Source organism: Meleagris gallopavo, chromosome 8 (assembly GCF_905368555.1).
Source record: "Meleagris gallopavo chromosome 8, MGAL_WU_HG_1.1, whole genome shotgun sequence".
Classification (NCBI taxonomy): Eukaryota; Metazoa; Chordata; class Aves; order Galliformes; family Phasianidae; genus Meleagris; species Meleagris gallopavo.
The window spans coordinates 7,900,657-7,923,922 of NC_139411.1; the positions used below are offsets into that span (position 1 = coordinate 7,900,657).

The 23,266-nt window shown below is 36.9% G+C and overlaps 1 protein-coding gene across 6 annotated transcripts in view; it reads right to left on the reverse strand.

The window, feature by feature from the left end:
- Positions 1 to 1,921: 1,921 nt before the first annotated feature.
- Positions 1,922 to 23,266, reverse strand: part of RHOBTB1 (Rho related BTB domain containing 1) — a 49,581-nt gene continuing 28,236 nt past the window's right edge. For 3 of the 6 annotated variants that reach the window (XM_085229223.1, XM_085229225.1, XM_085229224.1), the window contains 7 exons: positions 13,459 to 13,644; positions 10,841 to 11,808; positions 10,312 to 10,430; positions 7,674 to 7,824; positions 5,986 to 6,074; positions 4,725 to 4,830; positions 1,922 to 4,221 (listed from right to left, as the gene is read on the reverse strand). In XM_085229223.1, the coding sequence (XP_085085349.1) occupies positions 4,052 to 4,221; positions 4,725 to 4,830; positions 5,986 to 6,074; positions 7,674 to 7,824; positions 10,312 to 10,430; positions 10,841 to 11,808; positions 13,459 to 13,644 (1,789 nt within the window). In that variant the 3' untranslated portion in view covers positions 1,922 to 4,051. The remainder of the gene's footprint in view (positions 4,222 to 4,724; positions 4,831 to 5,985; positions 6,075 to 7,673; positions 7,825 to 10,311; positions 10,431 to 10,840; positions 11,809 to 13,458; positions 13,645 to 23,266) is intronic. The other 3 variants (XM_085229226.1, XR_014884632.1, XM_085229227.1) reach the window with 3 other exon arrangements.

The following is a 23,266-nucleotide window of genomic DNA, read 5'->3' on the forward strand; positions in this document are numbered from 1 at the left end:
TAGCTCATTGATTTCAACAGGAATTTTGCCTGCAGGAGAAATAGACTCATGCAAATACTGTTACATCATTTTAATAGACCAAAAAACCTAAGGGGATTCAGGAGTGGCAAGAAGCCACCTTAAGGCATCTCTGCATAGTACGTGCCTTGGACTCCAAATAAGAACAAATAAATGCCAGCTTATCTGATGACAAAAGACTGATCTGAGGTTTTGTTTTTTTTTTTTTTTTTTTAAAAAAAGGACAATATAGACAAGAACTGTGGCTTAATCTGACAAGGTCAGCAAATCTCTCTACTGAACTGCAATCCTTCTCAGTGTGGAAGAACTGAAATATTTCACCCTTCCCTGGAGTTCAGATACAAAATTAGTCCTATTTAGTATAGAAGATGGAAGACTTGGCCCTCAGAGCAGGATTACCAAGATGCCTTTAGACAGACTCTGAGTGATTGTTATGGGAACAAGGGGAAAGCCCTACATTTTACAAATCAAACACTTCAAGGTATAAATTGCTCTGTACTTGGTGGATAACTATAGATAAGTTGATGTAGAATTAGGCCAATAAAATACAGTGCTGCTTGTTTCTTAATTCCTCTGGCAACACTATCATGCTTTCAATGCTCAGAAATTATGTTCAGGCTCATCTCTTCTATGAGGTAATCCTTTTTAATGTATCCATGTATTCAGTGCTTTCCTTTGCACACCTTGAGACCTTATCTGAATGAAGGACAAGGACAGCTACATCTTCAGAAAATGAAATTAGTGTGTTGCAGCTGAAGTATAGTCAATCTTTAATTACTCACAGAATGTCTTATTTCTGGCTCCTGGTGTGCTGTATGCAGGTAGGAAGCTGCAAACACTGGCTCTTGTTGTGATTCAAGTACTCTAGGCCAGACCTTACTTGCTTGCAGAAGTTCTTGCTGTCTTAGAAAAACAAACAGAAGAATGCTGTTTCTAAGAAATAAGCTGAGTCTCCCCAGAAACAGAAACTATGCAGCTTTCTCTAAATGTCTATATATATGTATTTTCACCTATACTTTTAAAATGTGTGTGTGTGTGTGTGTACAAAACTGACAAAACAGACCTGAAAAGCAACAATTCTGATTTGATGCTTCCATGCTACTGGTTTAATCAGAAGCATTTTCATATTTTTTGTCACTGCTTTTTGTGTTGAGATCATTACCTTTTCTAATGGTAAATTCAAAAGAATAAAAAATTCCTTCCAGAAGTATCAAATTGCTGACATTAACAATCTAATAAATTAGCGCTTTAGAAAAAATGTACCTTGTGTGCTGAATGCATTTACTTTTCAATGTCCTTTGTATTGCCTAAAAGCTTTAAGAAAAATCATAAATACTGTACTTTTCATTGCGTCTTACCACAGTCTTCTAGAAAAGCAACATCTTTCTAACTAGTATCAATCTTAATTTCTGTAGTTGGGGACAGAGTTGCTGAGAGGCCACTAACAGGTAATTAGGGATTCTGTACAACAGCTGACAACCTCAGTAGTGAGAAAGCAGGAAACTTAAAGCATACTGAAAACCTTATGGATTTCCTGCTGTTTACCTGCAATTTTTTCCCCCATGTCTGTCTTAACTAATTAGTTTCATATCCCTTGGGTAATATCATGGTAATTAAACAGTAGAAACTACACGGAAAAGTGGCAGGAGGTTTTTTGTTATCCTGTTGAACAGTAAATGACAAGTACCAACCTTCCTGCCAACCTTCCTGCATTCCTAACACATACAAACACTAGAGAACTACCCTGTCACATTCCCAACCATAAATCTGAATATGTCATGCAAATACCAGCCCAGCAAATATCACTGAATGATACCGAAGCCAAATGCTTACAAGTAGCTCCAAAAAGCATGGCAGACTTTTCAGGAATTTAGAAAGCTTCTTAAAAAAAGCTGAGAGACCATTTGTAACTAAACAGTTTTATTGACTTCTTTGCAAAATAAAAAACACAAAGTAACCACCAAGATTAAAGGCCATAGACAGCATTAACCAAATGAACCAGCCACTTGGTTATAGTAGCTGATAACTAGCACAACTGGATTTTATTGCATATACCTCAGGTTCACTTATATATCCATTAGTTTGGCAAGATTACAATCATACAGTAGCTTTGGTTGTGTAAAACCTAGTAGTAATACTTACTCAAAATGGCTAATGTTTTATGACAACAGATACTTATCTCATCTTTGCCTTCACACATCTTTTCTCATTCTTTCTTCTCCGTAATTTCCATCATCACCGACCAAGAATTAAGGAGACAGTGTTTGCAACTATCATTTATAGCCCTTCTTTATCACCGTATGGTGATGAATCTTTTATAGGGATAGGAATCTGTTGCTTGCTTGCCTTATAAAAGTCTGTAGAGCAGCATCTCTTTCCCTGCTAGGCAGCTTCTACCACCCTGCGGTAGCATGTGCCCAGAATTATTCCAACTGGAACCTAAATAAGTAGAGGTGTATATGGCTTTCGGTCCAAAGCCTGTCCTGACCTACAGCATGGGGGCGTGACTGCACTGCCTTACCTGTGAATACAGAAAATAAAAACATAAACAGCTTTTCACATTGGTATGCTGAGACACCAGCACAAAAAATATTAACAAACCTAATATACAATACCTAACTTAGTTACAGAATTGTGCCTGAGACACTGTGCAGAGTTGCACATGTATGTTCTACAATCTATATATTTTACTTTTGGTCTTTTAAAAATGCTTCATTCTTATATAATCTAGTATAACACCGCAGCTTTAGAGCAATGGTTGATAAAAAGTCATAAACACACAGCGTATCTGAAAACACTGGAGGCCTTTTCTTTTTTTCTCACGTTGTTTTTGAGGAATTCCTTCCTTTCTGCCTTCATTTTGCCCCCAGCTTTCTGAGAATATTTCCAGAGGAAATACGTGACCTACTCAAACCCTAACACTTTGAGTTCTACCAGGGAAAAAGCTACAAAACAATTTCGATTAAATTGAAGTGATAGTGTGTGAAGATCATTCTTCACTTACAAAAGGTTATAATAGTAGATAACTTAGTTGTTTTTGCAGCCCTTTCATTTGCTTGCACTGAAGTAAAATGGAATTCGGCATGAGGAATGGCTGCATGGTTAAGATCACAATGAACAAGGTAGCTGCTGTGCAGTACTTCAAATGCAAGCAGTATAACTGCTTTCTCTATTCAGATCCATACTTATAAAGATATAAATTAATAAGCCCTTCTAAATGGTTTTAGAAATATCCTCTTTGATCTAGACACTTAAAACCTCTGAATGCTTAGAATCACTACATTTCACATGGCTCACGTAGTCATAATTATTTGCACTTACAGGGCAAATATTAGAAATACATTTGCCTGCAGTTGAACAGGTAATTATATTGCCTATTATTCAGCTGAGCAAAGATCAAGCACTCCGTATCTTGCAGTTATTGGATCTCATTCTAACTTTTTACTATAGAAAGGAGAAATACCCATCTAATTATATTACCAAATGCACAGTACTTAGTTTTAAAAAAATAACAAAACCAACATTTATACTAGGCATCTTGATTTTTTTTTTTCCTAAGATGACTTTTTATGAGATACTCTAAAAGCTGTTTCTGATGACTGAGGATTGTCTATTTCACTGTACTCGTATAGTAAAAATAGTTAAAATCTAATACAAAGCTGCTACATGGTTTTGTGGTCTGTAAAATAAAATGATAATCCACAATTTTATCTGAACAAAATACTAGGCAGTATACTAGACAGTATAAAAATATTTCCCAATTGGAGACTGAAACATTAATGCTCTATTATTATTTTTTATATAAAAAGAAAGGTAATAAGGGTAGACATTTGTCTTCTTATTAGCCAAAAATATACATATGACTTTGAGGAGCTGCTCCAGGCTCACTTTCGGTGGGCTTGTGCTTTTGACCCTAGCAGTAATAAATGCACAGATGTGGAACAAAGTTTCCTGAAAACTCGTACTGCATCTTATTTCTAACAATAAGACTAACTTCTGACACTGGCTATGAATTTCCAGTTATGTGTTCTGTTCAGGCAACTACAGCAGAGGAATTCCAGAAGCACCACTTCCGCCTTGAATGGTGTTTATTCAGTGCAAAATCTTCCTTTTCTCTTTCTTTCTTAACCCGTTGGTAGTGATCTTCTTCTTTTAAATACCACACAGGTGGCCAGCGATGCCTCTCAAAATATTCTTGATTATCTGATTAAAAAGAAACAAAGCACAAACCAGCCAGTAAATCACACAGATCCCAGAAATGCCTTGTTTGCAGAAAGCTACACAACTAAGCATTTATCCAGTCTCTGTGTTAGCTAGCTTATCAGAAATTCCCCTAGTTTCCTGATGTGCATTACTTACAGTGTGAAAAGAATTTGAAAGCAGCCACATGTGAGAATTCTCAGACCACCAAAGTGTAAAAATGCAAGACCTTTATAGAGCCTGTCTTTAATTGTGACGCCTGTAAATAGCTTTTTCTTTTAGCATCTCTGAAATAGGCAAAGAACATCATGTTTGCCTAGGAATCAGGCTAATGACTATGACCCTTCTTTAGAAATTAATGTAAAAATTAATGTAGAATGTAAAAATGCTACATGTAATTGTGCAGATGTTCAGTTTCACACCTGAACTATCTTTGTGTTGACTGGATCAGAAGAAGAGAAAGAAGGAGTGGCCTCATGAAAATGGAGAAGTGTTGCTGCCCATACCTGAAGATTTAGCTTTGATCTCCTTGCGGAATTTGGAGCAAACACTGTTGTAATTGGTGCAGATGTAGTGCAAGCACCAAGCTGCCAGCTGGTTAGCGTTGTGAAACTGTAAAGAAAAACAAGAAGCTTATTCAGTTTGCTGAGGTTATTGTTCATTCTGCAGTCCCAACTAAGAACCAAAGCTAGTGTGATTCCCCAGTGAGTTGTACCTGGCAGCACTCTCACAAGAGCACAGGGAAGCTTTTGAGGCTGAATTCCCCTCTAGATGTTCTAGCCCTTGTCAGAATTCTCTGCTGGAGCAAATGGTGGCCCAAAAGGCTTATAAATAGTTGTTTAGTATGCACAGCATCTCTCAAATTGCATTTAGTTCCCTTGAACCTCAGGCATGCTGGACCTGACTTTTCCATTATGTTTGTACCAATGAGTTATTACAAAGCCTGCTCTGAAGTAACTTTCTGTAAGCCTAGCTTCACTGACAGAATTCAAGCATTAATGAAAGCTCAATACAACACCTAGTAAAAGCTTCCTACAGTCATAAGGAAGAAACAGCTAGGATGCAAATCAACCTTCACTGCATGTGTTTCAATTGTCTACCATGACCTCAGGTTATAAACACATTGCAGTTGCACACACAGGGCAGTGAGGATATCCTAACAGCAGTTAAACTTCCTAATTCTGTCTTCAAGCAAGGAAACAAAAAACACCCTTCATAAAATTAAGTGAAGTAAGCTGCCTTTTTCTTGAAAAGGGTTCAGTCTTGGTTTCTGGGACTCAGCAAACATTGAAATATTCTGAACAAGAAGAAGTAATATTTGTACATGCTCTGAACTATCAGAAGACTGGCTCTGAGTAGCTAGTCTAGGCATTAAGTTTAAAAATATAAAAACTTTTGCTGCTACACTACAGATCTAAATATTTACTGGAACTAAACAAAGAGGAACCCAACTACCAGTTACCATTGCTAAACTGCTCCATTACATTACAACATAGCCATGAAAATAAAGAGCTTGGAAGCTCAATGATCAAGAAAAAATAAAACTTGTATTTGAAACAAAACTACCTCCAGTTTACTTTCATAGATATTTCATCTGTGAACTAACGTAAAAACCTTCTTTACAATAGAAAATAAGACTCAGTTTTATTGTCAGTTGCTCTCAGAACTAAGGACTTTGAGTTTCTTAAGTGTAATAGTCAGAACAAAGAGAGCTAAAACAAGTGCTACAGTTGGCAAGAATATCTTTAAAGAACAGTGTGCACTAACCTGAGCCAATTCTAAACAGGACAGTACATCTCCATCTATTGCAATGCCACTCATGGAGGCTTTGGTCAGCTCTTGTACTGCATGCTGCTCTGTTACAGGAGAAAACCCATTACTCACATGGGAAACAGTCTCAAGGTCAGATCATCCAGCAGTAACAAAGATTCAAGAAGCCACATTCTGCCTCCTTCCAGTGTTAGCTCTAGCATTGTGTAAGTGGCATATTCACTTAGGTAGCCTGAGCAACTTCACATCTGAGCAAAGTCAAATTCTGGCCTTCACAGTTATGGCTGAAGATTCTGCATCGCTGGTATGAACTCTATTGCTACAGTAAAGGACAGTCCATACCAGTATTTGCCTCTTCGCCTCAACTGAAATAATTCATTTCTGTTTTCACATATAATTGTTATCTCTTTCTTACAGAAAATGAGCCTGCAACTATTAATCACTCATAGAAGTATAAAATTCAGCAGCCACCTGTCTCCTTCTGGCAGAATGGATAGGTGCAAACTTCAATATAAATTAGAAAAATACATCAGCTGTCTTTTTTGGGTAGTACAAACAATAGCCAAGTTTTTGGCAACAGCAAACTGACAGCACTAATAAAGAAAAATTCACTTCAGGCCCTCTCAGATTAGTTGCTTCTGCGGGTCTAAATGTGGGCTCACCTTCAAAAGTTACCTCAGGAGATTCTCCTTAACCCTTTCCTAGAAGCATAAACATTTTAGAGGCTGGAGTGTTTACTGGGATGTGAGCTGATTTGGCTCTCGTGGATTAAGCTGCTGGCAAGAGCCTTTGGGCTCAAAATTATTTCAACAAGAATTAAATAGAACAAAATATTCTTAATAGTAAATATATGCTTATGCTTCAACTACTTGTAAGAATTATCAGGCAATAAAGACTTGTTCTGTCACAACCAATGTAGACAAGGCATGCATTCCTGATGCACAACTGCAAGAGAGCTAGGATTTGGTACGTGGTTAGAATTTGCAAAATTTTTTTTCCTATTAACTCATGTAACCTTTGCTTCAAGCATCTCTGACAGTTTTGGCCTTGGCCATGTCTTCATAATAATGTCAAGTTACACACAAAGAAAAACATATCCCAGTGGTTTGGGGTATGAATGGACTTTATTTTAAAACCAGAATAGTAACCTATTCTGTCATTTTTCTCTAAATATATGGTAGATGAGTTTCATAGTGAAATGAAGGTTGAATACCCGTGTGTATACCAAAATATCCAACTCCCACCTGGGCAGTGAAAAGAGATATAGTATTTCTAAAAAATTCATGAACAAAGTGTTACCCTCTTTGAACAGAAATTTATAATGGAGCACTTCATCTATTACATAACAAAAAGTTCAGGGTCCATCCTATTTTCAGGTAAATTATTAACTACAGAATGGATACTATAAACCATAGACATTGCATCAAGGCTAAAGAGAAGGTTCACTCTTCCCATTTTTAAAGCACAAAATGCTTCAACGAGCTGGTTTTGCACAAAACTGCAAAAGGCAAGAGGAAGACAAGTACATTTTCATAAGAGAAAACATGAAGTTGTACTATAATTTTCCTTTCATGGAAAAAGAATATCTTCTTTGATGTGAAAAAATCGTGTGCATTCTAAAATCATTAAGACATGTTTAAACTGTTGCAGAAGACACTGCATTGGACGTGGTCACAGGTCCTTACCTGCTAGAGCAACCAGGTGAGGAAGGCAAAACCTATTTGCCAATGCGATTAACTCAAGTATGTCCAGATCTTGAGTGGAGGATAATTGCTTGGTGTACAAGTAATCTAAAACAGCTTGCATGGAAGTCTTGTTTATGTTGGGCAGAACTACCTGGAAAAGACATTAAAAAAACCCCAAAAACTCCAATAATTGAGGATTTTTAATATAAGGGTCATATATCATTTTTGCCACTTTGCAGGACTGTCCCTTTTTCTCAAGTCATCTTAGAAATATAAGGAAAATATTTTTCAAAAAAGGAATTTGCCATTAAAATTCAATAAGCTGCCAACTGGCAAGTTTACCTCCAGAGTCAGACCTTTTGTCAGGTTGAATGCAGACAATTCTACCAATTTACTGGAATTGGCTCCACATCTAACAGTGAATCTGCACAATGCTTTCTAGCCTGCAAATGGACAGCTTTGTTAGAAGCTGAGCACTTCCCATGCCAAAATTCCCTCAGTAGATTTCTTAAGGAATACAGTCTATCTGTTACTAGCAAGGGATATTCTGGGAAATCTGAGAATAACAGAAACCAAAGGATAAGAAAGCAAGCAATCAGCCAACCAGCAAAAAAAGGCGCAATCACCAAATCAGAAAAAAACAAACCATACATACACACACACAAAAACAACAACAACAACAACAAAAACAAACAAACAAAAAGCCACAACCAACAAAAAACCCCCAAACCTTCTCAGTTTGTTTCAAAATAGCCAAATTATCCAAGTAAATGACAGTTGGGAAAGGACTGAGAACTGAAGAAATGAGGCAAAGAAAATGCAAACCTTTTCTGCCACACACGTACATCAGTGTAACTACTGTGCCATAAAAGTCTCTACACTGAGACAAATGCTATTTAATTTTTCACCAGCACAACCCTAAATCCTTGTCACCATGGAACTGCCTTAAAAGAAGAGGAAGGAGAAATAGAAAATTTCACTGTAACCTACCACTGTAGCATCTCAACTGCAGTTTGCATACGTGGTCTTTCTCCCACAGTAAAACCGATTCTTGTGGGTCTTGAGGTTGTGCTGGTTGTGCTAGCCCAAGCTAGCTGATCTCTCTAATCAGAAGTTTGTAATTTACATCTGCACAATTCAATAGATGCTGGCACTGAAGAATGCACTATGGTATTCTGAAAATCTTTTAGTAAAAAAATAGAAATGCAGAGTAGAAAAGAATAGTAAAAATATGGCGAGGAATTAAACATAACTTAATCTGCTCGAAAGCAGTCAGTACGTAATTCTTGCTAGAACTGAATTAATCATTGTCACGTAGCTAGCAATTAACTCTGGGGGCTTGGAAATTTTTCAGTCAGCTGGATGGGTGGCATTCAAACTCAGATTTGTTATAGCTAAAGCATACTCTTATGTGTATCAGGGGCTCTGGGAAATGTTCAGTTCTCCAAGTAAGACCTAATTGTAAAACTCATTCATTATTATCATACTTTGTTAATGCAGAGAACAGTAAATTCAATGAATTAATTTATTGAATGTTGTGCCTCAAGTACAGAAAAGTAATAAGTAAAAAGTAGGTAATTTTGTTTTTGTAAACCATTTGGAGAAGAAAATTAAATTCATATCTACATGTACTTAAAAACTTCCAAATTCATTACTGAACTCTTTAAACTTACAAAGTGGAAGCTAAATATTTTAAATGCGAAAGATGAGCTAAAACTTAAGTTTATCATTAAAAATAGGTGGTAGAAAATAAATGTGTATTCTTCATTGCCAAATGTTGCTTACTACAATCAAACTACGTTGCTTTGTTTTCTTTTTAAATGAACTACTTGTACAGCACGCCTCCAGGCAAGGAATTGTTTACAGCTGTATTAGAAAAATCAAGAAAAATCTAAGTAGAACACAACCTTCCAGAATATTAAATACAAAATACCTGAACTCTTTGTAAGAGTTTCATGATAGAATGGACGAAGAAAATTATAACAAGAACCAACAAAACCCCAGATCAAATTCTAGGTACAGTAAGATACGTGGAAAAAAATGCTAGCGGAGTGTTTAGAACTCAAAAAGTAGACCATGAATACATCTGAAAATATACAGTTTCTACTAAAAAAATCTTAATTCAACGCTTTGAGATCTTTTATACTCTATAGCTGTTTTACTCAAGAGAATACGACGACACAGTAGAGAATTAGAGTTTAGCTTTCTGCCAAAGTACTGTGAAGCCAGCTCTCATTTCTAGCTTAACATTCTAAATTTTAAAATATTTTTTCCTTTAATATCAATGTCTCCTGCCCCAAGTATTCTTCAAAATGTTTTTACTTGAATAAATACGTATTCACACATCTTTAAAACTTATTTAAAAGAAATTAGACATTCATAATTAATTTTTTCAATATTAAATATTTTAAACAGGATTTTAGGCTTTAAGCACATTTTGAGGAAGTCTCATGCCTTGCAGAAAATATGTCATCCTCCTAGGCGCTGTAATTTAATGCCTTAAAAAGAAAAGCATCCCTTTTCTTCATGGAAAATACAAAGAATCTTTCCAAGGATTACTGTAACCATTCAAGTAGCTACAGAATGACGCTTCCATTGCCCAATATCCACCAAACACTATTAAAAAGTGGACAAATACCTCACTGTTCAAGCTTTCAATAAATGATCCTCCAAACATTGCAGACATCCATTCACAGCTACAGATCAGTAGTGGCTTGTGGGCATTTATGGTTCCATCATCCAATTTAAATGTCACATCTGCCATAGGAACAAAGAAACAGGCATGCTGCAAGTCTGTGTCTAAAGCGAAAGTGCCTCAAGAATGCATGTATCAATTACACACTGTTAAGCAAGAACTCCTCTCTCTCCTCCAAGATAACCCTAGGGTTTTACACAGTTAAGTAAAAATAAAACCTTAAAGCCTCACTTAAAAGGGAGATGCTGGCTGTTCAACACTTGGGAAAATTCAGCCACTTATTTAAAAGCTTCTGTATAGATCTGAAGAAGTTAAACTGCAGAATCCCAAGCTGACAAAGCTGGCCACGAGTAACACTAACTTTGTTCTCATCTCTTCTCTCAGAACAATGTAAGCTTTTGAAGTATGTGAAGAGAAGGTAACATGAGTAAGAGAATTGATACTTTGCCTGTTAAAGTGTGTATTTACTCACCAGAGAACGTCCCTTTGCAAAGGCACTCTTTAATCCGATTAGCTTTTCTGACATGAAATGCTTTAGTAATCTCTTGATTCATGAAGGCTTCTTTATTCATAATATTCTCCACCATCATTCGCAAATCAAATACTTCTAAGATCTCAGCAATCTGAGCCAGTCTTGTGAGATCTTTTTCATTTTCATCCAGTTGCCCTGTGTACAAAAACTGCAGAACAGTTTTAAAAGGTCCAGCCTGCACAGAGGAATCCATTTTTACCACAGTTACAGGACACATCCTATTTGAGACAGGATTCACTTGCATTTCCTTATGCACACTAACAAACCCCTTACCCCAGGACGACAGAGATCTTGCTGCAAAAATTGTTTCACCAGGTTCGGGTTTGAGCGTGTTCAAAGAATCAGTACTTTCTGGTGCAGGAATTTTAACATCAACAGATTTCAAGGATATCTCATCACTGTCATAATTTGTCTCAAGGTGACTTGTCAGAACATCTTTACTTGTATTTTCTTTATTGCACTGTGTTTCATCCAAGTTTGAACTTTCCTCACATTCCATTAAGAAAAGGTCATAAAACTTTGAAGAGGAGGTAGCTAGGTAAATTTTGTGAGCAAAGATGCAGTCCTGCTCCTGGAGAACAAACATCACATCTGCGCACAGAGGGCTGTCCAGTAAATAGCCAGCTTCGTTCACGCTCGGTACAGGGCATTCAGGAATTTTGATAACTGGAGGAGGGGCTTTTGGAGGTAGGAATGGAGCCTGAAGCAAAGGTTTTTGGACCTTCTTCAAATGAGATTTCCAGAACTGCAGATGTCTTCTGGAGATCAGGGCAGCTCTAATTGCATTGTCAAACACATCTTTAATTCCAAATTGGTCAAATACACTGGTTTCGTAATACGGTATCCCAAGCTCCTTGGCAACCTCTCTGCCTTTTTCAGGTGGCAAAATGTCTCCTCTTTTTATCGGCCTAGGGTTAAACAAAGACAGACTTCCTCACACTATGATCACTACAGAGTTACTCCAGAAAGAACAGATTTTTGCAAAATGTCACAGCATCAATTGTGAGACAAATATAATTCAAACAAATCCGTTGCATAAAAATAAGTGCACAAAACCCTTTGGGAATCTACAACCACTATACCAGAGAGTTTTAGAATAACACATGTAATTCTGCTCAAGTTCAGTGATGTCTTTATAAGTAAGTATGCTACTAAAAATATATACAAAATCATTTTCACAAGATGGAGCAAGTTTTCTCTCTATTGATGAGAAATTTTAAGTAGGAAGAGCTGAAAGGAGAGCTTTATGACTCCCACTGTTTAAATAAAAGCCTCCCCAAATCCTCTTCTACTCAGCTGTTCAACCAGCATCTTTCTTTGTATACATCCTTCAAGTTCAATGGGAAACTGTCAGACAGAGAAAATGACAGAGAAATGCCTCAAATACAGCTAAATAAAAAGAGAGAAATATTTCTTAGGCTTATGCTTTTTTAAGAAAACCATAGCAGCCTATGACAAAATTGCAAAAGAATAAACACGTGAAGAGAGAGGCCCCAGTTTGGGTTCAGATGCATTCTGTAGGATCTCATAAATTTCCAGAGCAGCTTTAGTACACGATACAGCAAATCAGAAACAAATCCGGGCTGGGATCCAGTTTCCCAACAAAAAAATCCAGAAGATATGACCTCAACACTGCATACCATATTGGACAGACACAACCTGGCACAGATGTAACATGTTCCAGACAACAGTTCACTGCTGTTGCCAGCTAATAATCAGTTCAGGTGGCAAAGTCTGTGCTAGACATGCAGAGTCCTAATTCAAACTTCATTAATAATGAAATCATAAGGAAAGATTAGAATAATTTTGAGTTTTGAAAAATATTTCCTTTTAAAGAGTCCACAAGAAAACCCAGCTCACCCACACAAAAAGGTAATCTTTCTAAAAAACAAACCTTGCAAGACAAGAATTTGAACTTAAGGTAAAGTTGTATAAGAGCCCATGTAATATTAATTCAGCCTTTTTATGGTAACAGGTCACAATAGACGCTTTAACTATATTTTCACAGATACTATTCATGAATCTGGTATCATTCAAATTCTTATAAAGTGGAAAAACTAGAAGCAAGATGTGAATGTTGTTGTTTTTCTTTTGTATCTGGGAAAAGCAAAGCTTCTCTACAGGAACTCCTAACTCTCTCAATCTCCAGTTTAATTTGGAGCACTTATTTTCTGGCATGATCTAGGATTATGTTTAGAAAAGAAAAGCCCATTGAAAATTAAGATACATGAATAGAACCTATCTGTTTAAAATAGTACTTAAAACAGATGGAGAAAGATATATGAAAGCCCCCAGCAATCATTATTATCTACATTATATTAGTGTCCAGGCACTCATCCAAGTTTGGATGTCCAATGAGCAAAAATATTGTTGGAAACATGCAATAACTGTGTGTGTTAAAGAAGTAATGAGCCAAAACAACAGAATTACAAATTATAATTTTACCAAAAAAAAAAAAAAAAAAAAGGGAGGAGGGAAATGTCATGCTCTGCTTTTTCTCTTTGGAAGTTATTAAATTTGATTTACATTTTAAATTCCTATTCTTGTTTAAACTTTACCTTGCCAAGGGCCGTCTGGCTCTGTTAACAGCCTCAAGATCTGCATAGCGGAGATCTAGTTGGCAGCCCACCAGAATGACAGGTGTACGAGGACAGAAGTGCTTGATTTCTTGATACCACATCGTTTTCACATGATTCAGGGAATTAGGATTAGCAATTGAAAAGCAGAGAACAACTACATCAGACCTAGAAAGGGAACATGAAGATACCAATTAAAACCCAACATGCACACTTTCCACTGCAACTTCACACCTGTTTTCATCACTCCTGCTTGAAGCTATTCCACTCTGTGCTTTGAAAAACACACTGACACCCAATAAGAGAACACATGTTGTTCATGCAAAGGTTTTATAGAAGCTGTGCATTTAATCACAAAAGCATGGGAGCACAAAGCCACATACTTAGGAAGCACTGGCCCTGTATGCAGAGAGATGATCTCTGCACGTATAAACAGAGCACTAAGAAGGGAGGTAGAACTTGCCATTTTCTACTTTTACACTGCAGTTGTCCACAGGCTGTCATTACTTGCTGACTGGATACCTGAGTGCAATTCAAAGATCACTGGTGCTCAGGAATTAGAAAGGAGTTACAAAGAACTCCAGAAAAGCCACACCAGCAGACAGTTTCTGAGTTGTTTAGAGGAATAACTTTACTGCATTCTTTTAGATAGTGGGGCTGTATCCTCTGCAATGCACTTTGTACAGCAGTGCTTCCAACATCTTTAATAAATAACCTGTTAAAAGGATTAATTGCCACAGAATTTACAGCAATGATCACTTCCACAATACAAGCAAAAATGAGTATTATAAAAACAAGGGCAATACTGCACAGAACAAGACAGTACCTTAAATCAGTGCAAGCACAAAAACATTTGAGAGCTTTTACAAGTTTTAAGAAAAGACAAAATATTTCAGTAAATAAAACCACTTTCTAAAGAACAAACATGAGGATTAAAGTTGGGAGTTCAGCCACCAAACCACTTGCCAGACCTAGCACCCTACTGGTGAGAAGTGCTTGAGTACTTGTCTCGGAGCATTCCTATCCTGGGGCAATTCCTTTATTTATAAACTAGGATGGGATTTATAAAGCAGTTTTCACACTCCTGGATCTCTCATGAAAGAAAAACAAGAGCAACAAAAATTAAAATAGCAACGTTGCATTGAAACTCTAAGAAAAGACTGGGGGAAAGGAACATCGGGGGTGGTAGAGGGGACTTGTTAATACAGAGCTGATAGCAGAATAACCTCAGCAATACTACGTCTACCTCAGTTCTCTTTAATTTAGCACAATATGTTGTGTCCATAGTTTGCATAATAGATACAGAAGGAACAATGAATCTTAGCATTTGCCTTCTAAATAATGGAATAGCTCTTCAGTACTGCTGCTCTCTACATTACACTGAGGGCACAGACATACCCAGCGGGGCTGCTTCTAAAAATAGCTGCAACAGAGCAGGTACTGCTGCGAGCGTAACTTTCATGCAGGAGAAATGCACCAGCTCCAGATCTGTACCTTATATAAACTACAACACATCTGTCATATTTAGAGACAAGCCATTTTTCAAATTGGAATGTTATCTGCTAAATAGAGAGAGGTAAGTAGTCAAAACACGGGTCTTCTATGTAACTGAAGCAAACACCAATCAAATTTAAACTTGCTCTATTCAAGGTCACATAAGAATAAAACCTAGACTCCAGGAGAAATTTGCTTAAATTCCAGGAAGGAGGAATCAATGTGTAGCTACAGTGAAAAATCTGTTAGACGTATTCTGATCTGCTCAATTGCTTAATTTAAGATGATCAGAATTGCCAGAGCAGGAAGAGTTGGCTGTCAGGCCAGCTCTAACTATAACTGAACAGTCTGTCTTGTGATTTTCAGAAACTGACACCTAAGCCAAGTAATTGCAGCCATGAGTACTCAGCCTTCCTGACTCTACAAACCACAGGATACACATCTCTGAAACCAGAAGTAAAGAGAACTCTGCAGGAGCTCCTAGGCAGGAGATGACAACGGCTGCCCCCAGCGCTTGTACTGCCCAGTGCTGGGATGGCCACAGAGCTGGGCTCCCGCGACAAGCCAGGGCCAACCTGTTTCCTTGGCCAGGAAAGCCCCAGATCACTCAGCAGACCAGACCCAGTGAAGACGTGTGGTTGGGGAAATAATTCTTACTGCAAAACATTTACATCTGATGTGTGCCCAGCTTGCTCTAAACACAGCTATGGACAACTTATAAGAGACTTCTATGGACAAAGAAAGTAGGTCATAAACATTCTGAGATGCACACAAACGTAGTATTGCTTCAATGCATTCAGTGGTACATGTTTGAACATGAATAAGAAGAACTTTTCATGAAAGCAGCTACTTCACCATTCTTTTTAGCATTACTGCTGCTCAGACATTTGAACACTAAGAACAGCTCTTGCAGGTTTCTGCTACGGAGGATAAGGTATGAAAGCTATTTTAAACTTCAGAGAAGGAAAAAAAAAATGCCTCTGGAGCACCACATCTGTGGCAGGAATTAGTACATGGTGTGCTGCTACACGGGACATGTACGTGGGAGCTCCTAGTGTCTGAGATATGAACTTAGATACTGTAGAGACAGCAGTGCAAGTCACTGCAGAAAAGCAAGTACTACAGCAAAAAGACAAGACAGTTTTAAATTAGCAGCCTCATGGTTCGGCAGCAGTCAAGCTACAGGTAACTACTGCACCCATCTGAAGTTTCTCAGTAATTGCTACTATCAGAAACTCCCAAGGTGGGGGAGAAAAGGCAGTATATTAGCCATGTGACAAGCCATTCCAAAAGAGCTGTTAGAAGCAGCAGATAAAGTAATGTTTTCTATAGAAGGCTGCTTTCTGTAACGGAGTATTGAACTGGTTTGGGACTGGGATTTTTGAAGACTCATCTGCTTACATGCTATGTATACTCCTGAGCTGTGTAACGAGGTGCACTGCAGATATAGCTGCACATCATGCTGCTGAGCCATCTCTCAGTGACAAACTACTACATGATTTCATCTTAACTAATACCTTTATTTTAGATAAAATTTCAAGGAAACTGTGATATTAAATGGCATCTCATAAATTCTATGGCAAGTGTGCTTAAAAGTTTATCATTTTTTAGTCGAAAACTGGAGTTATAAACTATGGTGATAGCTGCAGATACTCTAATGTGGATTTATGGCTCATTAAAGAAAGAGGGTGCTTTCTGAAATGTATATGCTGCATTACTTATGAAGAAGTTCCCTCTAGTTTGTAATTTACAAGATAGTGGGAAGAACTTGCATGCAAGAACTGCTGGTTACATTTATGGGGTATCGTCTGTCATACAGTCATGGAATATCATGGAATAATACTGTTTGGTTTGGAAAGGGGAAGAAATAAAGCTGAGGAATACAGAATGTGAAGAGGAGATGCATCTGATCTGGAAATAAATGCAAGGAGTAGGAAAGAAGGCAGGAGAAAGGCTGAACTGTATTGCAGTGCTATCTTTTTGTCTTTCTAGAAGACAAGTTAGAAGTATGCATTTGTTTTAGAGAGCTTAATTGAGACTCAAGAGACAAATCTGACAGAATCATTTTAAGGATAGACAAGTTATATTTTGTTTGACAAGAAGGCTGTTACATCTATTTATTCAAATGAAACTTTAAGAACAGACTAGATTTTTTTTCCCCTGTATCTAGATATCAGCATTCTCTGAGAAGATACAAAGAGAGTCTATTCTTAGAATTTTGAAGAGCAAGCTATATTGCAGAAGTTCATTCAAACAGCTAGACTCTTGATTTTACCTTTATCTTTACAGGTTGATTTATCAAGAAAATGTTGTTTTGCTTTTGCTCCTTCTGCCCTCATTTTTTTTTTTCCCTACACGTCCCATAATTTTGCCTTGGAGTTCCTCAGAGGACCGTGCCACAGCTAAATGTACCCAATTTGAGACAGAATTGGACACTGCATAGACTTTCAGCCACATGAATGAAAAGATTGTAGGACAGCCTGACTGTACACATCAACTGCAAACACAGTAGATTCAGCCCGTAGAAGACTACAAATTAAATCCAGAATCTCGTTTATGGCACAACAAAATCCTTCTGTATCTCTACATCAATCCTTTGAAGAAAGAGATTCACTTGATTATACAACATTTTGTCATACATGCATCTCACAGAGCTGCAAAAAAACAAAAATAAAAACCCACAACCATTATGCAATCAGCTATAAGCAAGACTGATAATGTTTTCAGTAGAACTCAGTTTTTAGTAAATGCAGTTGCAGCCATCACATGAAATGAGAAGAAATTCATTAAGTGACTCATGAGCATAACAAAATGACCTGAAAAAACAGGACTTATGTGCATACACTCAAAGCAGAGGAGACAAGAGGAAAACTATATGCAGGGGGTGCCTAGCATGTGAAGAACTGAAGGTATCCAGGTAAGGCAGGGCAAGACCATGCAATGCCCTGGACGTGAGCAAGAGAATCAATTAGTTCTGTACTTTACCGACAGCAGTGAAGCTTCTTAAGTACTGGTGTAATGTGCGAAACTGTCAAAATGCCCTGAAATATATTCAGATTTTGTGATGAGTAGCATGCAGATCTATTGCTAAAATTTCTGTAACATCATTTTTAGTAAGAAACAAAAGTCATAAGATGATAAAGCTACCTTAGGAAAGCTGTATATTTCAAGGCTGTGGTTGAAAAGTGGAAGATTTTCCCATACATTCTTTACAAATAATACATCATTCTTAACTGTAAGCGTTTATAAAATCTCTATTTCCTTTGAGATACTTATGGAAAAAGTAGTGATGCATGTGCAGTGAATGGCAAAAAGTGGTTTGATATCATGAAGAATTAAGATACTTATCCTCCATAGCAGAAACCTGCAAGAGCTGTTCTTAGTGTTCAAATGTCTGAGCAGCAGTAGTGCTAAAAAGAATGGTGAAGTGGTCTGGAACAATGTAACGGGGAAAGCAATTTTATTTTTAATTTAAAGTACTTCTCAGAAAGCCTGGGGATTTGGTTCATTTTATTGTTGGCTTTAAGAAGTAAATTTAACCATAAGTCTGGTTCATCATTTGCATAAGAAAAATACCATCTTAGTGCCACACAGAAATGTGCAGATGGAACAGGCTGTCTGCAAACTACCTTAGTAGTATTCTAGGCCAAACTTTGCCAGTTTTCAACTCAGTAAAATTCTCCTTGGAATATGGTATGTTTGCACTTTACACATCCAAAATACATACTAAGCACATCCAGAGGAGCAGATATTGATTACTTCATTCCTAACAGGGGAATAAAAATTCCATGATAAATAGAATTATAGATAATTGGAGTCTGAAATTCTTAATTTGCAAAATCAATGTTTATAAAAGTAAGACACAAAGCTTGAACACCAAATCAAGGGAGAAGGATGGAAAAAAAAAAAAAAAAAAGCCAGTAATACCATAAAAAAGGGACTAACAAGGATTTAGATAGTAATGTTTTTGTCAACTGAATGCTGCCTTTGGATGGAAGATTAAACAATGTAAACTCACAAAACGATGAACAAAACAGACACAGAGGGAAAGATTAGATTTGTATGCTTATTTTGTTATTTTCTGTTATATTTTCTGTAAGTAGGCAGCTTGCAGATTAGAACTACATGCTATTTGTCTATGGACACCCCAGCAACTTCTGTCAAGGAAACTGCAGCAAAATAAAGGCAAGAACAAATGAACCTCTTATTTACTCCCACATCATCCTCTTAAAAAATACCAGGAACTACTGCTCCATTAGAAACAATACCAAGTCTGAGGGAGGTAAGAAGAGATTTTGCTGAAATACTATTTGAACCAATGAAATTTAGAAGGAAAAAAACCCCTAAAGGTAAGGAATGGGTGTGAGTATAGAAAGCAAACAGAAAAATGAAGATCCAAAGCTAGATCCTAACATTCATATAAATGATGATTTTTTATAAGTGCTAATGAAAGGCAACAGTAGAAAGCCCAGGACAAAGAGAGGCAAAAGTCTAGAGCAGAGGAGAGAATTACAGAGTCTGGTTTGCATCCACTATGGGAGTAACTTCCGAAGTCATGGAAGACATGAAAATTGAACATTAACAGATGTTAGACAGACTTTTATTCTCTGGAGAGAAAAATAAAAACTTTTTTTTTTTTTGCTTTTTTTGGGCTGTCACCAAAATCATTTATTACTTAAAAAAATAAAGCACACGACAAAAAAAACATAAAAAACAAGTACAGTTGTCAGGAAGTTTAAACTTGCAAGTTGATTTCAAGAAGTTATTGGTAAGTGAAATACACTTAAAATATTTATACGTGGTTGTGCAAGTGGTTTGTGTATCTTGATATATGCATAAGGAAATTCAGACTAAGAACTTTAAAGCAGAACTCTACCCAATAGATATTCACAAAGAAATAATTCACAGAGATCTACATTTCTGCAGAGTCAGTTATCAAGTTCAGCACTTCTGAAAGATTTTGCTTTTGTACTGCTGTCCTTAGGATAGAGCCCAAATACCTTCTTCCCATTCCCTCCCCCAGACAGTGATTTATGAGAACAAGGGAAAAAAGGAAAGCTGTGTAATATAGCAAATAATATTAGCTACATACTTTTTCACCCCAGTCAAGTAAGACTTGAAAACTTTGGAACATTAGAAGTTTTTCTCTACTGTATGTCAAACAGAGCCTCAGACCTCACTGAAAGTTCATTAGGTACACATACTTTCAAGGAAAGAAGGACTCCTAACCACAATTCCAAGCTCTTTCTATTCACAGTATGGAGCCATGGCAGCATGCAGAGAAGACAAGTAATAGATCTGCACTGATTTTACTGCTTTAAGTACATAAAGCAAATACTTACACATTGATTGAGTGGAAACATCTGAAATGTTAGTGTACATAATGAAAAAAAATAGTGCATATATACTCCATATCAAAAGAAAATCTCTTGAGAATGTGATCTATGAAACTCTACTTATTATAGTGTTTCTCGGGGGTGACCAATTCAAAAGGAAAAATATTTTGCATCAAATATCAAAATTTTCTTATAGTACTTCAGAACTACTTGATGACGGACCTGAATAGTCTATAAACCACTGTAAAGCACAGGAAAGACTCAAAATGTTGGTAATTGAAGATGATTTGAAGATACAGCGTGTCATTTTTTTTTTTTTTGTGGCAGCTAAACTCTCCAGAAGTAAGCAATTAAAGCAAAATAAAATACATATCTGGAAACAGGTGGATTCTCTACCAGCTGACTCTGTCAGTAGAGCAAAAAACTCTTCTAAGTGCTACTACTGCAAAGATGCATCTCTGCAGTCTCCCTCCAACCTCCGCCAGTAAGAGACCAGTAAAAGGTATGTGCAAATAGGATCATTATTCTAATATAAAAATAGCAGAATTCCTTGTCCTGTGAAAAGTGTGGGTTTTTTCAAAGCATTTCTGAAATCTTACTCCTCTGAACAAAGCAGAGGAGCTGCTGGTTCATTCCCAACTTCAGCTCAGACAGCAAGTAACAGATGATCTGACTGATCTAACTAAAGGCACAGCTGCACACAATGAAGACACCCACTTCACTCTAATCTTGCCAAATTTCCTGAACTCAAATAACATTTTACGTCAAAGTTACCTGGGCTATGTTGTTAGAGAAACACTGTCATCGCTGCTTTTTAAGAAAACCAAAAAAACAGCAGCAACAAAACCCAGCTTAAACAGATTGGCAAAAATCTTCAACTTATCGGTGATAAACGCTTTTTCTTATGGACTCATTTCAGCAGTGATCAAAATGTGTGTTTCTATGGATTCAATTACATGGAAGTAAACTGTTAAGAAACCTGTAACCATAGAGGAAAAGATGAATTCATGTGTACCTCTGTGTACATACAATATCAACAAAGATTATGAAGTCCATTCAGAACAGAGGTAATACTATGAACATATTTTAAGAAGCTCTGTCAGTAGTTTCACAGAAAGGCTCATTCACATTTGTAAGTCACGAGGAAAAAGCCGTTTGCTGCCCAATCTGTATGAACAGATTTTGTTTGGTCTACAGCTCATACTTAAGTTGCAAGTAAATAAGTCATCCTGGCTACACTAGCTGACAAACCACACTCGTAGTATTGAGAACAAATATTTGATCAAGACTGAATTAACTCTTGATTTCACAAATGAGCTCTGTGCTTGTGCTTACACATACTAGAGCTGCATATATAAAAAAAACTTTGTAGGTTATTAATCAAACTGTGTTGGAATATGTTTACATGAGGGGAAAAAGAGTGCAAGCCAATCTTTTTCCTGTTCTGCTTTTAGAATTAATTTGAACACAGCAACAAGTTGACATGTATTCAAAATCATTGGATTTTCTGTCCAAAAAAAAATTGGAAGAAGGATAGATAGTGAATCCTGACAAATTGAAAGAAGTGTAAAGATGTTTTCTTGTCTTCAAACACGCAGTTTTGTGCCTCCCAGGGACACTGGTAAATCATTACAACCTCCCTTTTCCTCCTGTAATCTGCCAGGATCTGTTTCCCAAAGCTCCTGTAGGATTGTGATTACTATACTAAACACCACACAGTAGAGCACAGACTGATCTCACTCCCCACACTTTCATTTTAAAGGATGACACTATAAATATTAACCATTCCATCCTCAGTGGTATTGAAATATGTTTATTTCTTCCTCTCTCACACACACAAACATAGTTAAAAAACAGTCCTTTTGCCAATCTTCTTTAATGCTTCTATCTGAAAAATAAAGAATTAAGAAGGATTTATCTTTGCCGCAAGTCCTCTTAACTGTTTGCCCTGTCATTTATAGCATATCTATTTATGTAGCATTTTGCAAAACTGTATGGAACAATCTTTTCCAACGTGCAGCAAGTGAATTAATGACCTGCTGGTTCTTGTTACACCATGTTTAGAACAATTAGAGGTCTTGGCTGAGTGCTCGGCTGAAATAAACCTTCCCTTGCACAAGGAGCACATGCATAAAATGGTTTTGTAGGGAATTGAAGGAATATCTCATTAAAGAACCTTTCAGACAGTCTGACACTGAGTACCTCTAGGTGTAGCCTGGAGCAGTTTAGTATAAACTGTTCGCTGCAAGATTCGACTGCACTATGAGTAGACTGTGGCTCAATGTATGCTATTTAAAATGAATTCCTATAAACATGAATATTCAGTATTTTTTTTTGAATGGTTAAATGTTTAGAAATGCTAAAATAGGTAAAATGTTAAACAGCTGGCTTAAAACACTGGTATGCATATATATTTTTCAAGTCCCTGATCATTGTTTACGACTGGGAAACTTCAGAACCAAAATTATATTTATAAGAGAGTTTCCAGTGATTTACTTTATTATGAGACTTGTAGAAGAAAAACCATTAATGGCACAGTAAGTTTTCAGAACAGCCTTTTGAAGTTGACCAGGTACAACAAACCTGACTCTACATACACTCAGTTCTGCTACCATCACATATGAATCCCTGTGTTTGTATGATTAATCCTGTAAGATCTTAATTTATTCATGTCTTCCTTGGTGTTTGCAGGATTAGACAATAAGTATGCTGTTTTTCCCCTCTCCCATCCTGTCAGCAAACAGTGGATCAGAGTTCAGAACATGCCTGATTTTGTTCTTGTAATCTCTAGTAATCTTCTCAGTGGCACAGTATCTGTTGCAGAATATCAGGAGGCCACACCAAAGAGGAACAGTCAGAGGAACCATTAAGTTACACCCAAATTTATCAAAGTAGGCTTCATATGCTGCCAAATGTTAAAATGGTATCTACTCACATACTGGAGCAGCACTGAGTATTAA